This window comes from Nycticebus coucang, chromosome 20, assembly GCF_027406575.1.
Source record: "Nycticebus coucang isolate mNycCou1 chromosome 20, mNycCou1.pri, whole genome shotgun sequence".
NCBI lineage: Eukaryota > Metazoa > Chordata > Mammalia > Primates > Lorisidae > Nycticebus > Nycticebus coucang.
This window is the reverse complement of record NC_069799.1, coordinates 2619526-2632498: the sequence shown is the minus strand read 5'-3', so window position 1 is coordinate 2632498 and position 12973 is coordinate 2619526. Positions and strand designations below refer to the sequence as shown.

The 12973-nt window shown below is 38.7% G+C and overlaps 1 protein-coding gene across 1 annotated transcript in view; it reads left to right on the top strand.

Moving 5' to 3' along the window:
- SPATA16 (spermatogenesis associated 16) overlaps positions 1-12973 on the top strand; it is a 316780-nt gene that overhangs the window by 246721 nt on the left and 57086 nt on the right. The window contains exon 6 of the mRNA XM_053572851.1: positions 12443-12589. Within this exon, the coding sequence (XP_053428826.1) occupies positions 12443-12589 (147 nt within the window). The remainder of the gene's footprint in view (positions 1-12442; positions 12590-12973) is intronic.

Below are 12973 nucleotides of genomic sequence, written 5' to 3'. Positions count from 1 at the left end.
AAGTCACTGGGCTCTGGACACTGCCAGAATTGTGTGCAGCATACCCTTTCTGCCAGATCTGTGTGCAGCACACTCCTGGAGCTGCTCCTACAGCCAGAATTCTCTGGCTTTGACAGTGGCAGAGGAGCTGTGCAGGGGCACATCCCACAAAGATTCAGGAACAATAGAGTGATCATGCCTGGGTCTAATCTTAGAGAAACACCCCCCACCCCAACTCTGTGTACTACAGAGGAAACCAGAACCCACTCTATAGGGATACTGCTGCTGCAGAGTGGCAGGGGCAAAGGCACGGTGGCTGAGAGACATAAGCATTTGCTGGCCTGGTACCCCCAGCATTAGACTGAGCCCAAGTGGAGCACTCACCAGTGGCTATTGAACACCCAAGGCAGGCTGGCCTCAGCTCCCCCAGCTGGCTGGTAGCTGAGGGCAGTAGCCGGGCCTTGGGGGCATTGACCTTCCTTTGACTCTGACAGGTGCTAAGCCCCAGCACTTCACATTATTAAAGGGAGCAGGACTACAGCCCTGTGGGGTCACCAGCGATTGGGCATGAAAAAACAACAAAGTGGAGAAAGAGACTCAGCCACCTGGTCCTACTGTGCTACCAGACAGGCCTTTCTGACTCCATAGAGCACCAGAGAGAGCCAAATATGAGCAGCCAGTAGACCTCTACTATCTAGCTGCTGGAGACCTTTCAAACACTCCCACCTGAGAGTTTGTGCTGACTGGATCAATTGGTTCAGAACCCCTAATGTGGGACAAGCACCCAAGGACCCCCTCAGGTGATACCCTGGTTGTATAGTAATAGGAAGGGTCGATTTTCCCATTCCATTTGTTGTCTGGGGAGGTGAAGTTCCTTAATTACTTATATTTCTTCACAGCTAAGACTTCACCAGAGTCACTGATCCACCAGGATTGGACAAGAACCAGTTGAATACAAGACTGAGCTACCTAACCCCACCACACCAAGCAGGTTGCCCCAGTCCCAGACTGTAATACTGTACAGGTCCTTTGCAAAACTAAAGGGGGAAAAGTTGCAGTCATCTGTCCCAGATCCTTAACAAAGGGTTGGTTAACCAAACTCCAGGAAACCCCAATCCAATCTCACCTTACCAGACCACCTAGCCAATGGTAAAAAACAATCATGAGACGGAATCAGTGGAAAAACTCTGGCAACATGAACAATCAGAGCAGATCAACTTCCCCAAGAAATGATAAAGAAGACACAGCACAAGGTCCTATTCATAAACAAATGGCTGAGATGTCAGAAATCGAGTTCAGAATTTAGATAGCAAATAAGATCAACAACATGGAGGAAATGATGAAATTAGAATTTAAAGCAGAAATTCAAAAGATGTCTCAAGAATTCGAGGAATTTAAAGACAAAATGACCAAAGATTTTGACACATTGAAACAAGAATTTGCAGCCATCAAATATCTAAATAATACAGTAGAATCCCTCAGAAACAGAATGGATCAGGCAGAAGAAAGGATCTCTGATATTGAAGAAAAAGCTTTTGAATGCTCCCAAACACTTAAAGAGGAAAAAAAGTAAAGAACAAAAACGGACCATTCTCTCAGAGAGCTCTGGGATAATTTGAAGAGGTCTAATATTCACCTTATAGGAATACCTGAAAGTGATGAGCTTGCTGTGAAGGATACAGATGTTTTGCTTCATGAAATAATTAAAGAGAATTTTCCAGACATGCCCAGAGAGTCTGAAATTCAAATAGCAGAGAGTTTCAGAACACTGGCACAACTGAAACCAAATAATAATTCTCATAGATACATTATAATTAATTTTGCTAAAGTTAATATGAAGGAGAAAATTCTGAAAACTGTAAGAAGTAAGAAAACCATTACATACAAGGGGAAGAGCATTAGAATGACTGCAGATCTCTCTGCTGAAACCTTTCAAGCTAGAAGAGGGTGGTCATCGACCTTTAATCTCCTTAAACAAAATAACTTTCAACCTAGGATCCTGTACCCAGCTAAGCTGTGTTTCATCTATAATGGAGAAATTAAATACTTTAATGACATTCACATGTTGAAGAAATTTGCCATAACTGACCCAGCTCTTCAGGATATCCTCAGACCTATCCTCCATAATGAACAACACAATCCTCCACCACCAAAGTAAAATCACTCAGAAACTTTTGATAAATTCAAAAGGATTAAAAATGTCCACTGGACTTTGGAAAAACTTGATACCCAAAACTCTGTCGGGTTTATCATTACTCTCAATTAATGTGAATGGCTTAAATTGCCCTCTAAAGAGACACGGTTTGGCTGAGAGGATACAAAAACTCAGGGCAGACATCTGCTGCATCCAAGAATCTTACCTGACCTTAAAAGATAAACATAGACTCAGGGTGAAGGGATGGTCATCTATAATTCAGGCAAACGAAAATCAGAAAAAAGTAGGTGTTGCAATTTTATTTGCAGATACAATAGGCTTTAAACCAATCAAAGTAAGAAAAGACAATGATGGTTGCTTCTTATTTGTTAAGGGCAACGCTCAACATGATGAGATTTCAATTAACAACATTTATGCACCCAACCAGAATGCACCTCAATTTATGAGAAACTCTAACTGACATGAGCAACTTGATTTCCCCCAGCACCATAATGTTGGAGATTTTAACACTCCTCTGGCAGTGTTGGATAGATCCTCAAAAGAGAAGCTAAGCAAATAAATTTTAGAATTAAACTTAACCTTTAAACATTTGCATCTATTAGACATCTATAGAACATTTCATCCTAACAAAATCAAATACACATTCTTCTCATCAGCCCATGGATTATCCTCCGAAATTAATCACATCTTAGGTCACAAGTCTAACCTCAGCAAATTTAAAAGAATAGCAATCATTCCTTGTATTTTCTCAGACCACCATGGAATAAAAGTTGAACTTAGTAACAACAGAAATTTCCACACACATATAAAAATATGGAAACTAAATAACTTCATGCGGAATGGTAGCTGGGTCATAGATGAGATTAAGAAGGAAATTACCAAATATTTTGGAACAAAACAATAATGAAGAAATTAACCATCAGAACCTCTGGGATACAGCAAAGGCAGTTCTAAGAGGAAAATTTATAGCATTTCAAGCCTTCCTCAAGAGAACAGAAAGAGAAGAAGTCAATAACTTAATGGGACATCACAAGCAACTGGAAAAGGAAGAACTTTCCAACCCTAAACCCAGCAGAAGCAAAGAAATAACTAAAATTAGAGCAGAACTTAATGAAATTGAAAACAAAAGAATCATACAACAGATCAACCAATCAAAGAGTTGGTTTTTTGAAAAGGTTAATAAAATAGATAAACCATTGGCTAACCTAACCAGAAGTAGAAGAGTAAAATCCCTAATTTCATCAATCAGAAATGATAAAGGCCAAATAACAACAGACACCTCAGAAATTCAAAAAATCCTTAATGAGTACTACATAAAACTCTACTCTCAGAAGTATCAAAATCTGAAGGAAATAGATCAATACTTGGAAACATGCCACCCTCCTAGACTTAGCCAGAAAGAAGTGGAAATGTTGAACAAGCCTATAACAAGCTCTGAAATAGCATCAACTATAAGAAATCTCCCCAAAAAGAAAAACCCGGGACCAGATGGCTTCACATCAGAATTCTACCAAACCTTTAAAAAGGAACTAGTACCTATATTACTTAATCTTTTCCAAAACATAGAAAAAGACTGAATACTTCCCAACTCATTCTATGAAGCAACTATCACCCAGATACCCAAACCAGGAAAAGATCCAACAAGAAAAGAAAATTATAGACCAATATCTCTAATGAATATTGATGAAAAAATATTCAATAAGATCCTAGCAAACAGAATCCTACAACACATCAAGCAAATTATATACCACAACCAGGTGGGATTCATCCCAGGGTCCCAAGGATGGTCCAATATATGTAAATCCATAAATATAATACATTGCATAAACAAATCAAAAAAACAAAGACCATATGATTCTCTCAATTGATTCAGAAAAAGCTTTTGACAATATCCAGCACCCTTACTTGATCAGAACACTTAAGAAAATAGGTATAGATGGAACATTTCTTAAACTGATAGAGGCCATCTACAGCAAACCCACAGCCAATATCATAGTGAATGGAGTAAAATTGAAATCATTTCCGCTCAGATCAGGAACCAGGCAAGGATGCCCACTGTCTCCACTGATTTTTAACATTGTAATGGAAATCTTAGCCACCACAATTAGGCAAGAGAAGGCAATCAAGGGGATTCAAATAGGACCACAGGAGATCAAACTGTCACTCTTCGCAGACGATATGATTATATATCTGGAAAACCCCAGGGAATCAAGTACAAAACTCCTAGAAGTGATCAAGGAATATAGTAACATCTCAGGTACAAAATTAACACTCATAAATCTGTAGCCTTTATATACACCAACAATAGTCAAGGGGAAAAAACAATCAAGGATTCTATTCCCTTTACAATAGTGCCAAAGATGATGAAATATCTGGGAGTGTATCTAAGGATGTGAAAAATCTCTATAAAGAGAACTATGAAACTCTGAGAAAAGGAATAGCTGAAGATGTTAACAAATGGAAAAATATTCCATGCTCATGGCTAGGAAGAATCAACATTGTTAAAATATCTATACTACCTAAAGCAATTTACAGATTTAACACAATCCCTATTAAAGCACCTCTCTCATATTTTAAAGACCTGGAAAAATTAGTATTTTGTTTTATATGGAAACAGAAAAAAAACCTCAAATAGCCAAGACATTACTCAGAAATAAAAACAAATCGGGAGGAATTATGCTTCCAGACTTCAGACTATATTATAAATTGATAGTGATCAAAACAGCATGGTACTGGCGCAAAAATAGAGAGGTAGATGTATGGAACAGAATTGAGGACCAAGAGGTGAACCAAGACACTTATCGCCATTTGATTTTCGATAAGCCTATTAAAAATATAAATTGGGGGAAAGATTCCCTATTCAATAGATGGTGTTGGAAGAATTGGCTGCCAACTTGTAGAAGACTGAAACTGGACCCACGCCTTTCTCCTCTAACAAAAATTGACTCTCACTGGTTAAAGGACTTAAACTTAAGACATGAAACTATAAATATTCTTAGAGAGAGTGCAGGGAACTGCTTAAAAAAATTGGACTGGGAGAATACTTCTTGAGGAAGACACCTTGGGCAATTGAAGCAACATCAAAAATACATTACTGGGATCTGATCAAATTAAAAAGCTTCTGCACTGCCAAGAACACACCAAGTAAAGCAAATAGACAGCCCTCAGAATGGGAGAGGATTTTTGAAAGTTATGCTACCAACGAAGGTCTAACAACCAGAATCCACAGAGAACTCAAACTTATTACTAAGCAAAAAACAAGTGATCCAATTTCATTGTGGGCAAGAGACATGAACAAAAGCTTCTCTGAAGAGACAGGCGCATGGCCTACAGACACATGAAAAAATGCTCATCATCTTTAATCATCAGAGAAATGCAAACCAAAACTACTCTGAGATACCATCTAACTCCAGTAAGAGTAGCCCACATCACAAAATCCAAAAGCAACAGATGTTGGCATGGACGTGGAGAAAAGGGAACACTTCTGCACTGCTGATGGGAATGCAAGCTAGTACATTCCTTTTGGAAGGAAGTTTGGAGAACTCTCAGGGATCTAAATGTAGACCTGCCGTTTGAGCCTGCAATTCCTCTTCTAGGTGTATATCCAAAGGACCAAAAATCATTTGGCAATAAAGATATTTGCACCAGATTGTTCATTGCAGCTCGGTTCATAATAGCCAAGCCATGGAAGAAGCCCAAGTGCCCATCCACCCATGAATGGATTAATAAATTGTGGTATATGTATACCATGGAATACTATGCAGGAGTAAAAAAAAAAATGGAGACTTTACCTCTTTTATGTTTACATGGATGGAACTGGAAAATATTTTTCTCAGTAAAGTATCTCAGGAATAGAGAAAAAAATAACCAGTGTACTCAGTACTACTGTGAAACCAATTTACAATAACTCACACTTGCATATGAAAAATGAAACACAATTTTAGCCCAAGATGAAGGAAGGAAGGGGAAGGAGAGGGATAGGGAGGAGGTGGGAGGGATAGTAGTGGATAGTAGGGGGACCACAACTATGGAGCACATTACAAGTACAAGTTGGATCTATCATTTGTAGAGCACAAGTGTCCTAATGTTATAATTGGGTAAATGAGGTGAAAGCTACATTGATTAGTATGATGTAAACACTCCAATTTCTACAAATAATCAACACACTGAAATTGGCATAAATGTATTTATGATCTATGTGCAAAAGACTTAATAAAAAAATAAATTAAAAAATAAATAAATAAAATCCATATGGTTTTTCCTTTTAAAGAAATTGCTTTGAAATTTTCCTTCTTTATCTGTTGACTGTGGTTATGATGAAGTGTCCAACAGAAAATACAGATGATAGTGATATCTATGTCTCTTACTTTATTACCAGAGAGTTCAAATTTTATTTTCTAGATGTTTAACTGCATAAAAAATACAGCAATACCTCACATATATAGATGAGTCTGTTCACCCACAGTCATATTTCATGCCTTTGCAAATGCTTCTCTGCTGCTGCCAGTGGTTCTACAGAGCCAGATCTCTCCACTAGTCCACTCTTCCCTTGTGACTTACCCAGAGAACAAGCTGTAGAGACTCACTGTGAAACTAAGATTTCCCTCCTGGCACAGCCACTCCGTTCATTTGGACATCTGCTCCTCTGAGTTAATGGTACAGATTATCGCACCTCACTCTTCATAAGAATACAGCCCGTTCTGGGTTTAGCAAAATGAAGAATAAAGACACCGTGATTTTTTTTCTAAGTTTAATGACAGAAAATAAATCATATCTCAGAAGATCTGTACACTTCATTGGTTCTGTTTTTTTGCACTGCTATTCTCATTTGGACCATTAAAAATTCAAGATTTGGAAGTTTGTTTTCAGATTCAATTCAAGTATTGTTTGAGCACCTCCTACACTTAGGACATGAACACAACTTAAAGAAGACTTGATCTTTTAGAGGTCTGAAATTTGTTAGGTGTTAAGACATGCTTCCATGAAGCAGGAGATTCACTCCAGAGTGATGTTAAGAGTCTACAAAGAAGACGCTGAAATATTCAGGAAACCATTCATGGGCAACAGCTAGTATCTACCGACTGCTTATTTCTATCTGCCCCTGTTCTAAGATTTTTGTGTGCATTGTCTTTTTAAATTTTCACAATAACTTCACAAGACTGGTGCTATTGTCCTCATTTTATGAATAGTTGAGGGGCACAGATGGGAAGTGACTTCCCCAAGAAACAGCCAGAAAGTGGGCAGAGAGGGTCCACCCTGGAATGGAAATTAGACACATCTGAAAAAACAAATTTTTCATTGATAGATAAAGAAAAAACAGGAAAATCAAAAACAAAAGTTCTGAAGCAGGGGGGCGCCGGATAGCTCAGTGGGTAGGGTACCGGCCACATACACCGAGGCTGGCAAGTTGGAACCCAGCCGGGGCCAGCTAAAACTACGATGACAACTGCAACCAAAAAAAAAGCCCAGCATTGTGGCAGGCGCCTGTAGTCTCAGCTCCTTGGGAAGCTGAAGCAAGAGAATCGCTTAAGCCCAAGAGTCTGAGGTTGCTGTGAGCTGCGATGTCACAGCACTCTACCCAGGGCAACAGCTTGAGACTCTGTCTCAAAAACAACAAAAAAAGTTCTGAAACAGGATAAGCAAAAGATGGTGCAACTTAGGGACATCAGCAGAACTGGCTGTACAGGTTTATGCTGGAGGTTCAGATTGTGAAGCAGATGCCCACAGTAAGGACAAGAGTTCTGAAAGAAAAGTCACAATAACAAAAGCAGGCGGTGTTTCAAAAATATTCACTGGATGGTGGTGGAGATGGATTAGCATGAAATGGTGCTGGTGGCAGTGAGAAACTCTGTAATCCAGATGTTATGTGATGAGACATTTGACCAAGACAACAGCAATGATATTGAAAAGAAAGAGCTGGGAGCGGTGCCTGTGGCTCAGTGAGTAGGGCGCCGGCCCCATATGCCGAGGGTGGCGGATTCAAACCCAGCCCCGGCCAAACTGCAATGAAAAAATAGCCGGGCGTTGTGGCGGGCGCCTGTAGTCTCAGCTGCTCGGGAGACTGAGGCAAGAGAATCGCGTAAGCCCAAGAGTTAGAGGTTGCTGTGAGCTGTGTGAGGCCACAGCACTCTACCAGAGGATGGCACAGTGAGACTCTGTCTCTACAGAAAAAAAAAAAAAGAAGAAGAAGAAAAGAGGAATACACGATGACAATAAAAATTACAAGAGTTGGGGTGGCGCCTGTGGCTCAAAGGAGTGGGGCGACAGCCCAACATGCCGGAGGTGGCGGGTTCATAACCAGCCCTGGCCAAAAACTGCCAAAAAAAAAAAAAAAGAAAAAGAAAGAAAAGCTGTTGTGAATTATTGCAGTGGAAGATTTAATTAGCTTCTGAGACTCATTAAATGTTAGAAGGAAAGAAAAGTCAATAATGGCTTCAAATTTTTAAGATAGGACAATTGGGTGAATAATAGCTATCCTCATAATATGCTGGCAAAAAAAATCAGGGAAAAGGGAAGCTGGAGAGATCATAAAATATGACTTTTGAGGAACATTTTGGCTGTTTGAAGTAACTTTTACAATGATGAGCAAATAGCAATGTTCCCATATATATGTGGAAATTGGGTATGCTGAAATTGGGTGAAATTTTTGATCTCCAATTTTTTTGTTAAAAATAATAGCTAAAGCCACAAGACCAGAGTAATTCTCAAGGGTGTATTTCCCAAAGAAAACGTCAGTGTGAACCAAGAGCAGCCTCTAGGAACACAGAGTGAGAAGCAGGAGGAGAAAGGGAGAAAAAGAAACCTGTGTGTTTGTGTGCGTGTGTGTGTGTGTGTGTGTGTGTGTGTGTGTGTGTGTGAGAGAGAGAGAGAGAGAGAGACTGAACTCCAATGAGGTGATTTTAAGAAGGGGATGGAGGAGCAGCAGTGCAGAGAGTTTACAAAACTAGAATAGCTTGAGCACTTGAAAACTCATCAAGTCAACAAAAATAAAAACATTTTTAAAAGAGAACTCATCAATTGCACACTTGCATTGTACAATAACATTTCTGATAAAGGGAACACTATTCAGCTCGTCTATGTTTCTACACAAAATTTAATCTGCATAATCAACCTTTGGTATTATTTCCTTAAGCATACACTTCCCTAATGAAGAGAATTGAAACTGCATCATACCTACAAACTAATTTTTTTAATCGTAAATTCAGTTCTACTCACCTAAATTTCATCTTCAATTGTAATGAATTGTAAAGGAATGTATCAAAGGATTTATTTCTCTTAAGTTTCTTTCCACGTGACAGGAGCAAAGGAGACATTTTTTTGATCAATTCCCCTTTCCTGAGAAAGGACAATTTAATCTGGCTAACTTTCATACCCATCAGAGGCACAGGGCTTTTCGGACGTAGGTGGAGGTTTATGAGCACAAAATTGAGAACAATTAGCGCTCAAATTAATGTTACATGAGATTCAACATCTGGTAAGTGTGTCGTTATTTTGGGTCATAGACCACCTGCTAGGCTGAATGTTCATATAATGGCAATTTACTCTGCATACAAATGGAAGGAAATGATGCCTGAAACAAAATTTCTGAACTTAACAGTGTGCACGTAGGGGCCTCTCACATTTTAAAACTTCAACTGAAAGTTAATAATGGATCAAATATTAGCAGAATGAAACATATAGAATCAAAAGAAATAAAAAAATTCTTTAAGTTTTGCAAGTACATTTTGTAATAAATTAGCTATAGTACTAGCATTAGTTTTTAATCTATCTAGTCATTGCCAGCATTAGTATTGGTCTCCTCTTTGCCCACCAGGTATTTAAGGTAAGAGGTCAACTTCACAGAGTTTTTATGTCATCTGTAGAACACAGTCCTCCAACATCTGGCTGGTTTTGGCAATAGTCTTCACCAGAAAATGCCAAATCTCAAGGTTTCTCAGTTGCCTCTTCACACAATCTGTTTATTGGCAACTTCACTAAAAGGCTAAACTCGTCTCTGAGGAACACTTGAGCAAGACAGTACACAGTATCAGCCTGCAGACAGAGCATGTGTCTGGAGTCATCTGTAGCGCATTTCAAAAGCAAAGGAACTGAGTGGTGCCTGTGGCTCAAAGGAGTAGAGCACTGGCCCCATTATACCAGAAGTAGCGGGTTCAAACCTGGCCCCAGCGAAAAACTGCAAAAAAAGAAAAAAAGCAAAAGAACTACCTGCTCTTTTGAAATTGAAATAGGAGGAATCACGTTTTTATCTTATTTATAAAAATGAACCATCCTTTTTTTTTAAAGGAGGTATTTTATAATACAAACACAAACTAAAGAAGCATCTTTTTGTGCAACCTGCATGTTGAAATGTCTAAAAGTTACCTGCTTAGTTGTGAGAATCTTGAATGGTCATGTACTTTTCTAGATGAGAGTTTGCTGTCTGCTCACAGGCACTGACATGCTTGTCGGGGGTGGTTCCCAGCAATTTCCATAGCCATGATCCTAGATTCCTGGGGATAGTTTGGCTTACTTCTTGAAAGTCATCCGGCTGCCTGACTTTCAACTCTGGTCTCTATTTTTGCTCTCTATGTGATCTAGGGCAAGCTTGTAACCTCTTGAAACTCTAGTTTTTATTATCTGTACGGTGGGCCTGATAATATATCCTGCCACTCACGAGTGAAAAAGGTGACCCTAATGATGTGTGTGGCACAGCAATGCCAGATAGACATCAACTTTCATTAACATTAAGTCTTTCTTTGGTGACTTGACCTGACTCCAAGTCACCAAAGAAAGACTAAAGCATGTTTAGCCTGTCTTTTGTTCCGTGTTGGTGTTTCAAAGGTATTTTGTGGTACTTTAATTCTTTACTTAATCAACATACCTGTTAACTCTGTTGATAGACATATGCTATTTACTTAACCAAACTGTGCCAAAGAACTTACCACAATGTTTTCCAAACTGTACTTTGAAAAACTGGGGTTCTGTGAGAAAGCTCAAGGTGGCTATTGTGTGGGGGGCACAGAATGGGGTGCATTGGTGAGGGTGGGTGGCCCAGAACATCTCTACTTTTTATTGGCTTTAAATATTAGGCTTATCAAAAAGTTTTAGTTTGAACAAAACTAAATATTGGGCTTATCAGTAAGTTTTAGTTTGAACTTCAAAAAAGGGCTAGTGGATAAAAGACATCCATGGTATACTGTTTTTGTTTTTTTTTAAAGAAATATTACAGATAAATAGTAAAGTATATATTTGAGCAATTACCATTTGAATTCTAATCGTACATTAATAATTGACCTTAACTAAATCATAATTCAAGGACATTTGGGATTTCATCTTTTCCCCTTTGTGGGTAGTGTTAACCGAGGAGAGCTTATTAAACCTCTCTGTCCATCATCCTTCATTTGAGAAGTCTATTATATTAAAATAAAGCCTTTTTACTCAATATAAAAATGAATTAAGTGAATCTTGTCTCCAAGGCCCACAACTGACATTTATGCTGACCTCCAAAATTATCCAGAGCCAAGCAATCCTGGAACAGAGTGCAGTGGCCGGGCTGAAGCACCTGGCATCAGGTGGCCAGGGTGGACCCTCTCTGCCCACTTTCTGGCTGTTTCTTGGGCAAGTCACTTCCCATCTATGTCCCTCAACTATTCATAAAATGAGAACAATGGCACCAATCTTGTAAAGTTATTGTGAAGATTTAAAGACAATGCACACAAAAATCTTAGAACAGGGGCAGATAGAAATAAGCAGTCAGTAAATACTAGCTCTAGCGTCTTCAGAAATTGTATGTTTCAGGACTATTTTCATGACACTTGAATTATTTCCAAGTCTAATGACATTAGCCAGTGCGTTTATCATTTTAAATTTCTTCTGACAATTATAGGAATGATGATAACTAAATTAGTCTTATATTTTAATTCTCAGTAATTTTTCTTTACTTTCTTGTAATATTATTTCCTTACATCTTAAACAATGAAGAAAACAATCAAATTCTCTTGAAAGGAATCAGAGAGAAAACTATTAAGCCCTCAGATGGTCTTGCAGGTCTGTCATTTGAGGATGGGGAAGATGGTCGTGTAACCCAGTCATATTTTATTGCTGTGTTTTCTGGGTATTTCAATTACTGAGAAAAACATAAATAATGAAATATAGTCTTGATACATTATATATTTGACCTTCAAATACACATAATTTTACTTTGTTCCTTTAATGTTTGCATTTATCATTTTTTTCCAAGTATAATTCCTGAAATCTTAGGGGGTAGAATACCCTGAAAATAATAAAACCTTAACAAAATCCCTTGGTTCTTTTTCTATTGTATTTCAGATCTTCAAGGACTCCACGTGCTGCCTCAGACAGTGGACTGGTCATCTTTTCCTCCCCAGCAGTATCTCCTAACTCTGGGGTTCAGAAACAAGGAAGATGGGAAATTTTTGGAAAAAGTATCAAGTAGGAAGCTGCCAACATATACAGGTAAATCATTGGGACTTACTATTATCTTGCATTATGAATATGAGGCAGAGCCTGTGTGGTGTTCATCAAGTCCTACTTATCACAGGACCTAGCAAAGAGTAGGGTCTGGGCCTTCAGAATGTCTGTTGGGTTAAAATTAACTCATTCCAATCCTCTTTGTGTGTTAGTTGACAATGTCTGGGTCCAGGAAAGCTACCCCACAAGAACACACACGATCCTGGAGAGCCTGTTCCCTCACGCCACCCACTGCACCCCGACCACCACCATCACCAGGGCCTCATCACAGGGCACCTGAAGAATTTACACTGTTATCATCATCAATTAGCAAACACAGAAGAAAATTATCAACATAACTATTATATGAAAACAAAAATATAGCCAATG